General features: G+C 38.3%; 1 protein-coding gene across 3 annotated transcripts in view; it reads left to right on the top strand.

Annotated features, from left to right (window-relative positions):
* TNKS2 (tankyrase 2) overlaps nt 1–13,677 on the top strand; it is a 68,664-nt gene extending 54,987 nt beyond the window's left edge. For 2 of the 3 annotated variants that reach the window (XM_032836555.1, XM_032836546.1), the window contains exons 24-27: nt 2,719–2,824; nt 6,461–6,647; nt 10,019–10,175; nt 11,204–13,677. In XM_032836555.1, the coding sequence (XP_032692446.1) occupies nt 2,719–2,824; nt 6,461–6,647; nt 10,019–10,175; nt 11,204–11,266 (513 nt within the window). In that variant the 3' untranslated portion in view covers nt 11,267–13,677. Of the gene's footprint in view, nt 1–2,718; nt 2,825–6,460; nt 6,648–10,018; nt 10,176–11,203 lie in introns of those variants that run through there. The other variant, XR_004380194.1, reaches the window with a different exon arrangement.
* Nucleotides 13,678–17,748: the final 4,071 nt, after the last annotated feature.

The following is a 17,748-nucleotide window of genomic DNA, read 5'->3' as shown; positions in this document are numbered from 1 at the left end:
GTGTGGCTCAGTGGAGGTCTCCGTCTTACAGCATGCTTCCTTTTATTTGTCCTGAGACTACTCCAGGTTTCTCTGAGTCCCCCTACCTGTCACTTTTCTGTAATTTTAGTAGTACCCCTTCTATATCTTCATCTTTTCCAAAAACAGTCTTTAAAAAATGTTGTGAGTCATTCACACGAGAGTCCTTTTTCTTGACTTTCTCAGGGCCTTTTCCAGCTTTGCTGTGTTTTTCTTGAACTACAGCAAGCAAAAATGCACACTCTAGGGGCGCCTGGGTGGCTCAGTGGGTTAAATCCTCTGCCTTCAGCTCAGGTCATGATCTCAGGGTCCTGGGATCGAGCCCCACATCAGGCTCTCTGCTCAGCGGGGATCCTGCTTCCTCCTCTCTCTCTGCCTGCCTCTCTACCAACTTGTGATCTCTGTCAAATAAATAAATAAAATCTTAAAAAAAAAAAATGCACACTCTACTTGAGATGCATAAATATTTTTGTGAGCTACGCTCATATAGCTTAATAATTCTAAAGACAATTAAAATGTGGCAAATGTTTTTGTAATACCTAAATTTTACTTTATTTTTTTTAAGGATTTCATTTATTTATTTGATAGAGAGACAGTGAGAGAGGGAATACAAGCAGGGGGAGGGAGAAGCAGGCTTCCCACTGAGCAGAGAGCCCAACATGGGGCTGGATACCAGGACCCTGGGATCATGACCTGAGCTGAAGGCAGATGCTTAACGACTGAGCCACCCAGACGCCCCTATAATACCTGAATTTTAAACTCAAAAGTGAATAGTATCAAATCTTTAATCTGTTTTATATTACTGTTTCAAGAATAATAAACTATTACGAGTATAATATTAGATGTCATATTTTAGAGTTAGTGAATACTGAAACTATTGAGATTGCTTTGTTCATACCGTTAGATGATTTATTTTATTTTATTTTAAAGATTTTATTTATTTATTTGACAGAGTTCACAAGTAGGCAGAGAAGCAGACAGAGAAAGAGAGGGGGAAACAGGCTCCCTGCTGAGCAGAGAGCCCAATGCAGGGCTCGATCCCAGGACCCTGAGACCATGACCTGAGCTGAAAGCAGAGGCTTTAACCCACTGAGCCACCCAGGCGCCCCCCGTTAGATGATTTAAAACAAAAGCACACATTATTCAAGTAAAGGAATCCTACTTCTGGAAGCTCCGTTTTATTAGTTTATATCATAGTAGGTCAAGAGTGACACCTTGAGATTTCTATTCATGAACATATATAATAATTTTTAATAAGACACAATTATGCATATAACAGGCAAATTTCAGTCAAGTCTGCATTATCTGCAAGTAGTAACAAAATGTATAGAGATTTGTTAAGGGTGGGCACAGGAGAGAGGATATATCTTTGATTTTCAAAATAGTTAAAAGTTGAGAAAAGGTATGCTGTTTCCTTCCTCTGTAAAGATATTTTAATGCAATATTTAATGAATTTTTCAATGACAAAACTTCATTTTTGTTTTTTGGGGAGAGGTTTTTGTTTTTTTTTGTTTTTTGTTTTTTGTTTTTTTTTTTTTATATAAATGAGATCTCTGTGTCAGTTGTGTTCATTGATTACATCTGTGGTGGTATTTTGAGTTTTTTGAGCCAAGGCTAAAACCACCACCGCCCAGATGTGCTCTGGGACCAGCAAGGGTCTGTAGCACCTTTAAACACAGCCAAGAAACAGCTCTAGGATTATGATTTTTAATCCTAGAAATACTCCAAATGAGGGGTGCCTGGGTGGCTCAGTGGGTTAAGCCTCTGCCTCCGGCTCAGGTCATGATCTCAGGGTCCTGGGGTCGAGCCTTGCGTCGGGCTCTCTGCTCGGTGGGGAGCCTGCTTTTCCCTCTCTCTGCCTGCTGCTCTCCCTACTTGTGATTTCTCCGTCTCTGTCAAATAAATAAATAAAATCTTAAAAAAATAATAAAAATATGGGCACCTGGGTGGCTCAGTGGGTTAAAGCCTCTGCCTTCAGCTCAGGTCATGAACCCAGGGTCCTGGGATGGAGCCCCACATCGGGCTCTGTGCTCAGCAGGAAGCCTGCTTCCCTTCCTCTCTCTCTGCCTACCTCTCTGCCTACTTGTGATCTCTGTCAAATAAATAAATAATCTTTAAAAATAATAATAATAATAATAAAAATAAATACTCCAAATGAGACCATCTTTAATGGTTCTCCAAACAAAACTTTTAGGAATTGGAAGGATAGGGAAGAGTAGAGGGTATGTCTCTGTGTTTCTGTACATGTCTTAAAAATGGTGTTTGGTGTGGCTATTTCAAATATTTTTAATTAATAACAGATAAAGATGATACTTCGAGCCAGATAAAGCAGGGGGAGGTTGAAAGAAACTGTCTCTTTTTAATATTTATATATAGAACTCCACATACCTGATTGGGAGATGTTTTAGTAATAATTCTAAATTAGAATGGAAGTATTTTAGTCAACAGTATTCCTGACCTTCACATAAGGCTATATGTAGCTTTTTTTCCCTTTGAAGTTTTTGATTTCCAAAATGTAGCTATATTTCTGTCTTTATGTTTGAGACCAGGTATTTTTAGTTGACTGAAATAAAACATAGTTTACATTTCAGAAAAAACTTTTGCGCCTCTACTGGCTGTGTGGACCATTTTAGTTAAGATGAACAAGTAGGTAAGTAATTATGAACTAAGATTTTGATTTTTCTGATTTCTTTTTTATAGATTCAGAAAGTTTGTAACAAGAAACTATGGGAAAGATACACTCACAGGAGAAAAGAAGTTTCTGAAGAAAACCACAACCATGCAAATGAAAGAATGCTGTTTCATGGTAAGATTCCTCTTCTCCGAGGTACCTGGCTGGCTCAGTAGAGAGAGCATGCAACTCTTCATCTCAGGGTTGTGAGTTCAAACCTTACTTTAAAAAAATTTTTTTTTTTTAAAGATTTTATTTATTTATTTGACAGAGAGAGATCACAAGTAGACAGAGAGGCAGGCAGAGAGAGAGAGAGAGAGAGAAGCAGGCTCCCTGCTGAGCAGAGAGCCCGATGCGGGACTCGATCCCAGGACCCTGAGATCATGACCTGAGCCGAAGGCAGAGGCTTAACCCACTGAGCCACCCAGGCGCCCTAAAAAATTTTTTAAAAAGGGTTTTCTTCCCCCATCCTACTACCATCCTCTTCTACATTATTTTTTAATCATGTATGAAATAATGAGCCTATTTTTCTCATGCCACTTTTTTTTTTTAAGATTTTAATTTATTTATTTGACAGACCAAGATCACAAGTAGGCAGAGAGGCAGGCAGAGAGAGAGGGGGAAGCAGGCTCCCTGCTGAGCAGAGAGCCCGATGTGGGGCTTGATCCCAGGACCGTGGGATCATGACCTGAGCTGAAGGCAGAGGCTTTAACCCACTGAGCCACCCAGGTGCCCCCACTCTCTCATGCCACTTTTTAAAAATAAATACTATTTCTCTAAATACTAGATTTATATTTGTATTCCCAACCTTTTTTGAAGTTGTATATTTTATAATGTATTGTTCATAAATAGGATCACATAAGGACAAAATATACAAATGGAAATGTTGACTATTCATATTTTCCTCTTCTCTTTATATCAGAACTGCATATTATGATCACTCTGAGAAATGGTGTGTTTTACTTTTAACTAATTGATTGCCTTAAAATTAAAACAAGGGCTGAGGTGCCCCTGGGTGGCTCAGTCATTAAGCATCGGACTCTTGACTTTGGCTCAGGTCATGATCTCAGGAGGCCAAGCCCCAGTTGGGCTCTGTCTCCACTGAGTGTGGAGACTGCCTAAGAGTCTCTCTCCCTCTCCCTCCACCCCCACACACCCACCCCCACCCGCTTAGGAGCTTGCTCTCTCGCTCTCTCACTCTTTCACAAAAATAAAAGTAAAATGAAACAAGGTCTGAAAATCGCCTCAGAAGACCATACACATCCTGTTCTGCCTTTGATTCTAAGTATCAAAACTACAAATAAGTAAATAGAATCCTTTTTTAAAAGGGGGGGTGTGTTGCTTGGGTGGCTCAGTCGTTAAGCTGCTAACCTTCAGCTCAAGTCATGATCCTGGAGTCCGGGAAATGAGGCCCTAATCAGGCTCTCTGCTCAGCAGGGAGTCGGCTTCTCCCTCTGCCCTTCACCCTGCTTGTGCTCTCTCAAATAAATAAGTAAAATCTTTAAAAAACAAACAAACAAAAAACTACATTTAACTTCATTGTGTTAAAAGAGCCATTATCAGTCAAGGGTGCCTGGCTGGCTCAGTCAATAGAGCAAGTGATTCTTAATCTTGGTTTCCTGAGTTCAAGCGCCATTTTAGGGATGGAGATTACTTTTAAAAATAAATAAATCTTTTTTTTTTTTAAGCCATTTTTATCATTGAACTTAGGGAATTTTCAGAGAACTTAACGTAGAATTGAGAGCAACTTTATTTTTGAAATTTCCTGAGTTTTTTTATGTTGCAAACTAACAGATTTTGGTTGGTCTTTCTTTTTTTCTAAGCAGTGTGGAGCCCAACATGGGGCCTGAACCCACAACCCTGAGACCAAGACCCGAGCTGAGATCAAGGGTCAGACGTCCAACTTACTGAGCCACTCAGGCACCCCAGTCTTTGAAATTTATAGCAAAGATGAATGTAGATAGTAATACAGTGTTTATCAAGTCTTCAAGCATATAGTAGTCCCATCTGTTTTTTTATTTGGCTTTGATTGCAGAAGATTTTTTATAGAACTATAAAGTTCTATAGAACACAGCATTTTAATTTCATAGTCCTTTGGAAGAGTGGCTATAGCAGACTGAATTGGTACATAATATCTAAATAACATTTCTCATTCTGAAATCATAGAAATCATTATGATAATCCCTTGTCACAGAGTATGATTTATTTATGTACTGACTTGATAAAATGAATGATTTATCTATTTTATAGTATAAATGATTTTAGTTTTTCCAAAGTAATTCAAATAAGTGATTCTGTCCTTCAGTATATCTACAGAGTGGAATTCAGCATATTTTCCCATCCCTTTATGAACAGGGACACTAATCTTAATGAATCAGTGAACTGTTATATTGGCTTTCCCCAACACCCACCCCTCACCCTACTCTCTGGCCTGGTTCCCATGACTACCTCCTTCCCTTTGGCTAAGCTCTTCTTGGCACACATGCAAGGAACCGGGAGAAAGTAGTCAGTATGCAGAGAACAAAGAACACACCACATTTGCAGATAGAATCTGGTATAATGGGATTTCAGGCAGAGAAGTGGAAGGATGGGAGAGAAGAGGTATAAAGAAGAGAACAGGGGCGTCTGAGTGGAGCAGTCAGTTAAGCCTCCGATTCTGGGTTTTGGCTCAGGTCCTAATCTCAGGGTCATGAGATCAAGCCCCATGTAGGACTTCATGCAGAGTCTGCTTAACACTATCTCTTCCTCTCTCCATTACCCCCCCCCACACACACACACACACATACACCTGCATGCGCTCATGCTCACTTACTCGGTCTTTCTCTCTCCCTCTCAAGTAAGTAAATCCTTACAAAAAAAAAAGAAGTGAATGAACATGACAAAACCACATTGGGGATGCCTGGGCAGCTCAGTCAGTTAAGTGTCTGCCTTTGGCTCAGGCCATGATCCCAGGATACTTGGATAGAGTCCCATATTGGGCTTCTTGCTCAGCAGGGAGCCTGATTCTCCTTCTGGGTGCTTTTCCCTCTGCCTGCCACTCCCCCTTCTTGTGCTTTCTCTCTCTCTCTGGCAAATAAATAAAATCCTTTTAAAAAAATAAAGGGGCACCTGGGTGGCTCAGTTAGTTAAGCATCTGCCTTCAGCTCAGGTCATGATCCCGGCGTCCTGGGACCAAGTCTCACATTGGGCTCCCTGCTTAGCGGGGAGCTGCTTCTCCCTCTCCCTCTGCCTGCCACTCCCCCTGCTTGTGTTCACACTCACTCTCTCTCTCTCTCTGTCAAATAAATAACATCTTTAAAAAAAAAAAACACACTTCGGCCACTTTTGATACCTAAAAAATGTACACAGATGTGAGTGTCAGTGTAAGACTTAATTGCACTCACCACTGCTATATTAGGTAAATTGTGTGAAACTCTTGGTTCTGGATTTATATGGATTTGGGGTCTGGAATTTAATAACTTTAACATTGGTACTTCAAGTAATCTTTCCTTTTTCTAGTTGAATCTGTGCGTGTCTTTTTTTTTTTTTTTTTTTTTGACATCTCATCCACCACCTTACTAGAAACAGCAGTTGGTATTAGCAAGTCTTCTAAAATAGTTATTTATTCTAATGGCATAAACTAGCTGACAGTTAACTTGTTATACTTGTTTTTTTATATTCTTTATTGTGGTATTCAGGTATGTCTGTTTAGGAATTTAACTTCAAAGAACGTTTCATTTTATTTTTCTTCTAAGATAATTTTAAATTGTTACTTACCTACATGTATTTTAGGATCTCCCTTTGTGAATGCAATTATCCATAAAGGCTTCGATGAAAGGCATGCCTACATAGGTGGCATGTTTGGAGCTGGGATTTATTTTGCTGAAAACTCTTCAAAAAGCAATCAGTATGTTTATGGAATTGGAGGAGGTACTGGGTGTCCAATTCACAAAGACAGATCTTGTTATGTTTGCCACAGGTAAGAGATTACTTGTTCTCATTTTGTTTATTTAAATTCAATTAATTAAATATAATGTATTATTTGTTACGGGGTATAGGTCTGTGATTCATAAATCTTATATAATACCCAGTGCTCATTACAGCACATGCCCTTCCCAGCATCCATGACCCGGTTACCCCATCCCTCACCCGCTTCCCTTCCAGTAATCCTCAGTTTGCTTCCTATGATTAAGAGTCTCTTATGGTTTGTCTCCCCCTCTGGTTTTGTCTTGTTTCATTTTTTCCTCTCTTCCCCTGTGATCCTCTCTCTTATTTCTTAAATTCTCATTTATTTTGATAAGAACTGGTTTCATATTTGAGAAATTTGGAGAGAAGGGCATCATCTTGGACAACTTTAGAAATCCAAGCTAGGCATGTTTCAGGTTGTTTTTGGCCCTCTCACCAGTTGTAATTATAGCTAGTATTTATTAAATAATCTGTATAGGACAAGCACAGTTCTGAGCAGTTGACCTATTTAAATCATTTAATCATTGGAACACCTAGTGTTTTAAAGAATATGGAATAGACAATATCTTTGGACTTGAGAGATTTTATTGTGTCTCTTAAATATTATAGGAGTGTAGATTTTTTCAAAATACGTTATTCAAGGAGCATCTGGATGATGGCTCAGTCAGTTAAGTGTCTGACTCTTGATTCTGGCTCAAATCATGATCCTCAAGCCCCATGTTAGACTCCATTGCTGGGTGTGGAGCTGCTTAAGATTTTCTCCCTCTCCCTCTGCCCCTCCCACTCCCATTTAAAGTTTTGTGGAGGGTTTGTTTTTTTTTTTTTTAATAAGAGAGAGCACACGCGAGAAAGATCACATAGGGAGAGGGAGAAGCAGACCCACAGCTGATGAGGGAGCCTGATGTGGAGCTCAGTCACAGGACTCTGAGCCAAAGGCAGACCCTTAACCAACCAAGCCCCCCAGGCCCCTGCTCCTCCTATTTAAATAGACAGAACTCAAATGCTAAAATGGCATTACTTGCCAAGCCTACTTATTTCATAGCAGTGCATGAGGGAGTCTCTCTTCTGCTGTGATAGGATCCTAGAATCTTCAATTTACGATATTACAACTTGAAAAGTTATAACAAAACACATCAATCCCTTTTAAAAAGTACATTAATATCAAATAACTACTTTGTACTTTCTTTCTCCACTCTTAGTTACCCTGGTCTAATAACTCAGCTGTTAAAATCATTTAGATAACTTGCCCCTGTTAATAAACTCTTTATAGGTAAGCACAAATTATCTTTTGCCATTGGAAAAATTGAGTAAAATTAATTATTGCAGTTTATTCTATAGTTAGGGCGTTTCTTATACAAATCTAGAACGGGGTGCCTGGGTGGCTCAGCGGGTTAAAGCCTCTGCCTTCAGCTCAGGTAATGATCTCAGGGTCCTAGGCTCAGGCCCCCGCATTGGGCTCTTTGCTCAGGGAGCCTGCTTCCCTTCCTCTCTCTCTGCCTGCCTCTCTGTCTACTTGTGATCTCTGTCTATCAAATAAATAAAATCTTTAAAAAAAATTTTTAAAAAACCTAGAACAATCTTCATCAAACATTAGCAGACAAGAGAATCATTTAGAAGGCTTGCTAAAACAGATTCCTAAGTCCTGCCTGCTCAGTTGCTGATTTAGTAGGTCTGGGATAAAGCACAAGAACTTGAATTTCTGCTGAGTTCCGGGGTGGTGATGTTTTCTGATCAATGATCTATAAGAAAGCCCTGGAGCACTAGTTCTCAGCCTTGGTGACACGTTGGTATCACCTGGGGAGCTTTAAAAACTACTGATGCCGTTGTCCCACCCTCAGAGAATCTCTTAAAATTTCTGGACATTGGGATTTTTTTTTTTTTTTTTTTAAGTCTTCCCAGCTGATTGTGAAAGGTTGCCAAGTAAAGAACTGCAATCTTGGAGGAAAACAAGGTCTTTTTTTATATTACTCTTGTTTTCCCCTTAAATTTAGACTTGTGTAGGCACCTGAAGTCAGCCCTTCTGGGCATGAACTCCCATCCTCTTCTGTTTAGATCATAAATTAATTGGACAGGTTAAAAGGCTTATAATTTCTTGAGAGTCTATAAATTGAACTCTGCTGTCACATTATCTGGAGGTGAAAGTTCTGAGTACTTTCTCTTTAACTCATAGTTAAAATAGTTCTGATTATAATAAGTAGTGTTTTACAGTCTTGCAAACTGTCTTTGGAACAGAAAGGTTGGTTCTCTACAAATAATTTATTAACTTAAGACTTTTGTGTTTTGGTTATCACAGGGCTGATCGTAACTATAATAGAAATCTACTAGAAATGCTAAGGCTTTATCCAACAAGCATATTTAGAATAAAAAGTATAGGTAGCCTCTCTTCTTTGGAGAACAGAATCAACTGGCTCACCAAAATCTTTTCTCCTCTGAAAAACAAAGAAAAGAAACCATTAAGTAATTAAAAAAAAAAAAGGTTCATTGGAAACAAGGAAGGTCAGTCATACACCTGAAGGGATTGGGAGAGTAATCTCCTCAAATTTCTGATAAGGGAAAACTATTTGAAGAATTAACATTTCAGCTGAAACCTAAAAAAATGAGTGGTAGTTAAGAGTGGCAGAAATAGGTACCATTCTCTGTGGTAAAGGAAGTGGTGTGTATGATGCCCGTGAAGTTCAGAAAGTTGGCCTGTGTGAAGAAAGGAAATTAATGCTCCTGGTGCACAGTGAACACGAAGTAAGATTTGAGAATTTAGAGCCATTGTAAGCAATTTGGGTTTTCTTCCAAGTACACTAAGTAGCCTCTGCAAAGTTTCAAGCAGTAAAGTGATGTGATTTGATTAATGTTTTATGTGTTGGGTTGGTTTTTTTTTAGATAACTGGTTGCTTGGATGGAAAATAGTTTAGCTAGGAATTAGAGGAGAAATAGAAGTTCAGAGGCCATTATTCCCAGTCCAAATAAAAATTTTGGTGATTTGAATTTAACAATAGCAATAGAATTAAGAAAATGAATTTCAAATGCATTTTGAAGGTGAAATCAATTAGACTTGATTAGTTGGATAGATGTTCATCTTTGCACGCTACTTTGTGGGAGCTTCCTAAATCCCCTTCTTCCCACTTGGGCTGTGGTTTGTGCTTCTCCTCTGGGTACCGACCAGAGCAGAGTTTCCATCTCTATGAGGTTGTTACATTTTCAGTTTATATAGTTAAAATAAGAATTAAAGTGGCAAATTCATTAATGAGAGTAGAAGTCATTCCTGCAAAGTTCTTTTAAGGATGAAATGACCAATAACTCTGTATAAATACACTAAAAAGCTTATGCACTGTACAGAAATAAAACTGCCATGTACTACCTTGTTGTCAGGGAGATCTTTTCATGTTACAGGCAGCTGCTCTTTTGCCGGGTAACCTTGGGAAAGTCTTTCCTGCAGTTCAGTGCAATGAAAATGGCACATTCTCCTCCAGGACATCACTCAGTCACTGGTCGACCCAGCGTGAACGGTCTAGCATTAGCTGAATATGTTATTTACAGAGGAGAACAGGTAATTCAGTTTTATTTGTTCATCTTCAGAATGATTTAGAGCCATACTTTAATAAACTCTTCTTACTACTCTCTTAAATTGACAAGGCATATTGCCTTAAGAACTGGGCTGGGGTTTTTTTAACTTCTATTTGGAAATAATTTTAGATTTATGGATAAGTAGCAAAAATAATAGAGAATTCCCATATACCCTTTGCCCCGATTTTCCCAATGTTAACATTTTATCATTCTCCCTTGTTTCTATGAATACAGATTTTTCTCCTGACCTGCTTGAGAGGACATTGTAGGCTTGCTGTGTAGCCTTAAATGGTTCAATGTGTATTTCCCAAAAACAAGGACATTCTCTTTTAAAATTATCAACATTGGGAAGATAACATTGATAGAATATTATCTTATAGACTTTATTCAGATTTTGCCAATTTTGGTGGATCTTTTTTCCGTTTTTTAACCTTCCATAAGATATAATTAATCAGAATCTTATATTTTGTAGTTAACCTGTCCGTAGCAGAGAAACATACAATTCTCTCCTGCTCTTAGTGACACAGATGCAGTCAGAAGCATCTCTAGAGCAGTGTTCTGAACTGAGGATACGTACCAGGATCTCCTCAGTTATTAAAAACAAACATGGATACCTGGATGGCTCAGTGGGTTAAAGCCTCTGCCTTCGGCTCAGGTGTTGATCTCAGGGTCCTGGGATCGAGTCCTGCATTGGGCTCTCTGCTCAGCAGGGAGCCTGCTTCCCCCTCTCTCTCTGCCTCCCTGTCTGCCTACTTGTGATCTGTCAAATAAATAAATAATATCTTTAAAAAAAAAAGAAAAAAAAATGCTTAGGATTCATCCTAGACCTGCTGATTCGGAACCTAAGAGGGATTGGAATCAAGATAAGGATGTTTTAAGAAAATGCCCAAAGAGGAGTCTGATCCACACATTAATTTAGAACCTCTTCTCTAAAGATTAGGAATTCTTATGGTAAAATCACCTTTCAAAAAATTTTGTTTACCAACATTTAAATTAATCTTTCTCTTCCAGGCTTATCCTGAATATTTAATTACTTACCAGATTATGAGGCCTGAAGGTATGGTTGATGGATAAATAGTTGTTTTAGGAAGCTAAATCCACTGAACCTAATAAAATCATCTAAGCAGCTGGTGGCCTCTTAAGTTCTACTCCTTCGCTGAGAAATACCATCTTGTCCACAAGCCTGTGACAGAAGGATAAAAAATGTGAAAGAAGTTTAACATTCTGACTTGATAAAGCTTTAATAATGTACAGTGTTTTCTAAATATTTCCTGTTTTTCAGCACTTTAACAGATGCCATTCCAGGTTAAACTGGGTTTGTCTGTACTAAATTATAAACAAAGTTAACTTGAATCTTTTATAGGTTATGCATTGATTCTGACAGAAACTGTAATCCCCTCCACAGAACTCATTTTACTAATACAGCACTGTGTTCTTTAAAACACAGCATTTACACTGAATACAATTTCATTTGTAAAACTGTAAATAAGAGCTTTTGTACTAGCCCAGTATTTATTTACATTGCTTTGTAATATAAATCTACTGTTTCAGAACTGCAGCGGTTTACACATTTTTTTCATATGTACTGCACATCTGTATTTCATCTTGCATCATCATGACTGAGTGAACTTAACATCTGATTCCAGAGGCTATGGTTAAACTGTTAGCAAAGACTTTGTCAGTTGGGAAAGATTGATTTATCAGATTTAATTAGCTGATGGAAGCATTTATCTCTCATTAGAAATCTTTCCCATTGAAGAACTTACTTCATGAAGACTCTGGGGATTTAATTTGTGATTACCTTTTATGTATAAGACACATTCCAAAGAGCTCTATGAACGTCCTGATGATTAAAGACACTTCTTTACTGGCCTCAAACTCTGGGTTTCGCATTGGAAAATTTTCTCATTTCATTTTGTGAAAGTCAGAGCAAGTGCTTTTTTATTTCAGAGGCTGCATCCTGCCACTGAGCAATTAATTACAGGATTCTTTTTGTCGAGTGTAAATAGGAAGTTACATTTCAGAGGTAGGAAGAGGAATCCTGAATAATTTTCCAATCTGTTCTAATTACCCTAAATTGAAAGGAGAAAAAAAGGAAATGAGAGGGGGTCATTTTTTTGTCCTAAGTATTTTTTTCTTGTTCTTCTTCCTTGGCCTCACTATTACAGTCAATCTGCACACCATAGGTAAGCTGAACCCAGAACCATGAAACAAATATAAGTGTCTCAGTTCTCTCCAGGTCATCTTCATGGGCAGGTGCTATAACACGGTGCTTCCTGGTCCTGGATAGCTTCATTGTGACATCACAGTCACCTGGAAATACGCTGTGTGTGTGCACTATATGGTGACAGGCCTGTTGGGCAGCTGTGGAGGGAAGTGCTGTCCCGTAAAATGCCATTCCTGTTTTCTAAAGGAAAACTGTGTTTTCCATGAAATCGGCTAAAGCTTCTTGGCCCAGAGACATGAATTAGAGCAGTGTATTTGTTGACTCTAGCTGCCTCAAGAGGCAAGGCAGGTTTTTACCGACTTAAGTCTCTAAGTGAGAATGTTCCCCTTCACTCTCTGTACCAGTTCACTTTTGTTTTACATTTTATTCTATCTCTAAATTACCTGGCTCTTTGCAGTAACTTGTACATAAAGTGCTAGAAAATCATGTTTCTTGTCCTAAGTAAGAGTTAATCAGACTAAATGCATATCTGGAGTTGTTTCTATGATGTAAATTGTGATCATATTCCTGACCTTGAAGTGCTTTTATACAGCGCTCTAATAATTGCAATTATGATCCTGAAGTAATTTCTTGGAACACAAATGGAGTATGCCAGATTTTATATAATTTTTCAGATTCTGGAATCATCCAGGTTTTATAATTAGGAGATAATGAGATGAGTTAATGGAGTTTATATTTACATGACCATATCTCCCAACTTTGACCCCATAACACTCCCCTTGTAAGTGAATCTGGAATTGCTTATCATGTAAAGTCATCAAGGTCTCTGAGTTTATGACTGTAGCCTGTGTTGTTTCATCTAATCCATTGCTTAATTACTGTGTTGTTTTCCTATGAATGATTACATTGTGGTTAATATGTTAGCATGGCAATATTTTCAGATAGCTTTTTGTTTGTTGGCTGTTTCGGGGGGTTGGGGGTGGTTTGGAGAATTTTTTTGGAGTTTTTGCATGAATATCTTACTTTATAATGATGGAATTGCTTTTTCTTTTGTCTTGTGATTTTTGCTTTTTTTCTTTTTCTTTTTCTTTTTCTTTTTTTTTTTTTTGAAGTGAGATTTAACTTTGTGAGTAGTACTATTATATCCATCTTGGGTGTCTTACTTGTACTGTATCACATTCCATACCCTCATTTAATTCTTAATAAAGTGTTTATTTGTTTTTCTGGGTAGCATGGTAATTACTGGAATAGTATAAATGTGTTGAATGGTCTTTGAGAAAATGGATTGAGATTACAATAAACCACAATTTCAGGAAAACAATGTAGTTCTGCGTCTAACAGTGATAGAGTGCAGTTTAAAGTTTAAAATTTTGAATGTTGTGACCATAACCTATTCAGATGCTTTAAGATGGAAGTAGCTATAAGATGCTTTCAGAAATTTAATCAATCCAATATAAGTTTTGGCAAACCTCAAAGCTTATTGCTGGGTAATCTGTCTTCTAAAAAGGAATGTATTTGTTTGTTTGTTTTTGCTTCAAGTAGGTCTTGACCCAGTGGGGTCTTGAACTCATGACTCCAAGATCAAGAGTTGCATGCTCTATTGATGAGCCAGCCAGGCACCCCTAAAAAAAAACTTCATAAATTTTAAAATCTCGGAGCACTCGAGTTGCTCAGTAGGTTAAGTGTTTGCCTTCAGCTCAGTTCATGATCCCAGGGTCCTGGGATAGAGTCCCACATTGGCTTCTTGCTCAGCAGGGAGCCTGCTTCTCCAGATGCCTGACTGACACTCCCCACTGCTTGTGCACGCTTTCGCTCACTCTCGCTCTATCTCAGACATATAAAATCTTCAAAAAAAATTTTTTTTTAATCTTAAAGTTAGTGGTATTTATTACTCTTAAAGTATAGTAATGTATTTTAGATTTCAGTGTAAGTGTTTTTGTGTATGTGATCAGTTCTCTGCTTTCCATGATAAAATAATGGTGCAGATAACCCATGAGTCATTTGCTTTGAAAGAATTTTCAGCAGCTCTATGTTACTGTATCAGTTAGGATACTATTAAAGCGCTTGCTAGGTCTTAAGCATTCCTGTGCCTGATACGATCCAGTTGTTTGCTGGGTGGTGAGGAAAGAAAACATGTAAATAAATTTCCATAAGCTTTTATAATTAGTATTCCTGACTGGCCCTTTACCTACTGTCCTGCCCTGTTAGAGAACTAGAGTGACAGAGGAAGCAAGTAGTAGTACCCAATCTTCACCAGGAAAATGGTCAGATTTTTATAAAGTTAGACCATAATGTGACCTTCTCACTCTCTGCTCAATCCACAGCCCCCATTCTGCCACCTCTTTTTCATGCGTACTCCTTAGGCAGACTGTGACCTAAAATACTTAACTATACCTTTTTTTTTTTTTTCGTTTTTATTTCAGTTCTAGTTAGTTAACATATAGTATAGTATTGGCTTCAATTACACCCTTTTAGGAGGTTCTTGCTCCCCCCAGAGAAGCCACCATTGTCAGAAGTATCGTTCTACTTCATCATCCACCCACAGTTGTCCTCCCCAGAGTCCCCTCATACAGTCTGCCGGTAGAGCAGTGCCACAGAGTTCTGCAGGGGGAGCTGGTCTGCATACTCTTTGGTACCAACCCATGGAGAGATGAAAACAAAACTGACAGGACATTTTTGTAACAATTTAACATTGCTATAATGTTTTTAATTTCTTAAACAAAAATTTTAATTTCTTAAAAATACTGGTCTGCAGGAAATTGGAAGTTAGGAGGAAGAAAAAACTGACCCTTCACAGAGAATTTGAAATAGGAAAAATATGTTTCGTGAACCCCATACCTATCACTTAGCACATCCTGGCACATAGTAAGTAGTTCCTTAGTAAATTTTTGTTGTGTGACTAAATTAATAGTCGTCAAGTGATTGGGCTCTAGGGTCGAATAGATACCCTGTCCCTCACCAACTATGCAACCTTAAATTATATAACCTTTATAGTACTCCTCTCCTAGGATTGTTTAGAAAACTAAATGATGTTCTGTGTGTGCCACTAAGTTACGTAGTTGGTAATGACTGGTTATTGTAACTAATATTACTGTTTCCTAGGATGCTACAGGACTAGTGGTTGTCATGCAAATATGGAACGTAGAATTTTAAAACAGCAAGAATTACTAACCATTGATCCTTCAAGGTTCAGATAAAAATCTTTAAAAGCTCAAAATGTTAAGCATATTGGGGTAATGGAGAGGGCACGGATTGCATGCAGCACTGGGTGTGGTACAAAAACAATGAATACTGTTACGCTGAATATAAATTTTAAAAAATTAAAAATAAATAAATAAAAATGTTAAGCATATACATCTTCAGATGCTCAAGAATCTCAGTTTGAAAATTACTCATGAAAGCACACAGACCCTTCTGGCAACCTTGTTGGGGAACCCATAGGCCAAGCCGAATCACATTCCTGCAGTCCAGAAAAGACAAATGGACTCATGGTCAAAAATCAAAAACCATCCATTGTGAGCACAAGTCAGCAGACATAATCTTGGAGGATTAGCACCCCCACAAACTTAAAATAGTAGAATAACTATGGAATAAAAATGGTTACAATGATTGGAGCAAGGGAAGAAAGCATAAAACCCATTAGAAAAGACACTATGAAAAAGGCAAAACACATATGAAAAGCTAAGTCTTTTGGAACTAAAAAGTATAATTAGTGAAATTAATGCAGTGGACAGATTAAGCCACAGATTGGGCATATCTGGAGGGAATTGGTGAGCTAGAAGATAAATGAGGAAAATACCTGCACTGTAACAGAGGAAGAGATGGGAAATAGAAGAGGGCTAAGAGAAAGAGTGTAGAAGATATTTGAAGATTTTTCCACAATTTAAGGACTTTTTTGTTGTTGTTTAAAAAAAAAAGGAACAAATATCTAGGAGGTTGAATGAAAACAATTCTACTTCTAGACAGGTAGCAGAATTGCAAAAGACAGGAGAAAAATCTAAAAGCAACCAAAGAGAAAAGACATCACCTGCAAAGAAATAATTATACTAACAGCAAGCTTTCCAATGGCAGCAATATAGGCCAGGAGACAATAAAATAAAATTAAGTGCTGAGGAAGAAAAATTGATGTTGGCTATGAATTCTACATACAGATAAATTAGTATTTAGAATGGAGGATGGGGGTGCTCACTTCGGCAGCGTATACTAGAAGGGAGGATGGGGGACACCTGGGTGGCTCAGTTGGTTAAGCATCTTCCTTCAGCTCGGGCCATGACCCCAGGATCCTGGGATAGAGCCCCCACACTGGGCTCCTTGCTCTGTGGGGAGCCTGCTCCTCCCTCTTCCTCTGCCTGCCACTCCCCCTGCTTGTGCTTTCTAAATAAATAAATAAATATAATACTTTAAAAAATAAAAGGGAGGATGAAGAAAACATTTTTGGATTTTTGCTGAGAGAACATAGAATTATTCTCTAGGAAAGAAAGCAATTGAGTCCAGAAGGAAGGAGTTAGATGCAAGCAGGGTGAACGAAGAAGTTGGTAAACAGAAATACTTGTGTAAAAACAGAGTAAGTGTTTTTATTAATTGGTAGGGAATAATCTTCAAAACATAACATGAAAAAGGCATGGAAAGAAGAAAAAAGCAAGAGGTTGACCAATATCTATAATTTGCTACCATTTTGTAAAAGGGAAATATACAATATGCATTTGCTTCTTTATGCATAAAATACCTGCAGGATACACATGAACTGTTGGGGAGGACATCTGAGGCTCCAGGGGGACAGAGGTGTTAAAGACTTCACTGTATATCCTTTTTTTTTTTTTTTTTTTTTAAGATTTTATTTGAGACAGAGCAAGCATGAAGCAGGGAGGGGCCCCCAGGGAGAGGGAGAAGCAGGGTCACCACTGAGCAGGGCTGAGCAGGGAGCCCAACATAGGGCTGGATGCCAGGACCCTGAGGTCGTGATCTGAGCCAAAGACAGATGCTTAACTGAGCCACCCAGGCACCCTTTCACTGTATATCGTTTTATTCCTTTTGAATTGTGTATTCCTTTTGAATTGCGTATTGAATTGAATATGTTATCTATTTAAATGAAACAATGTAATAACTGTTACCTACAAAAATACTGTAGAAGTAAAAAATAATGATTTTTTTTTTTAAGATTTTATTTATTTGAGAGAGTGCATGAGAGGGTGGAGGGTCAGAGGGAGAAGCAGACTCCCCTCCGAGCAGGAAATCCGATGCAGGACCAAACCCAGGGACTCCAGGATCATGACCTGAGCCGAAAGCAGTTGACCAACCAACTGAGTCACTGAGGCGCCCAGATTTGATGTTTTAAAAGACAAGGTAGAGGGGCGTCTGGGTGGCTCAGTGGGTTAAAGCCTATGCCTTT

The sequence above is a fragment of the Lontra canadensis genome, unplaced genomic scaffold (assembly GCF_010015895.1).
Source record: "Lontra canadensis isolate GAN:19392208 unplaced genomic scaffold, GSC_riverotter_1.0 scaffold3, whole genome shotgun sequence".
Lineage (NCBI taxonomy): Eukaryota > Metazoa > Chordata > Mammalia > Carnivora > Mustelidae > Lontra > Lontra canadensis.
The sequence above is the reverse complement of the archived record's forward strand: the minus strand, read 5'-3'. Positions and strand labels throughout refer to the sequence as shown.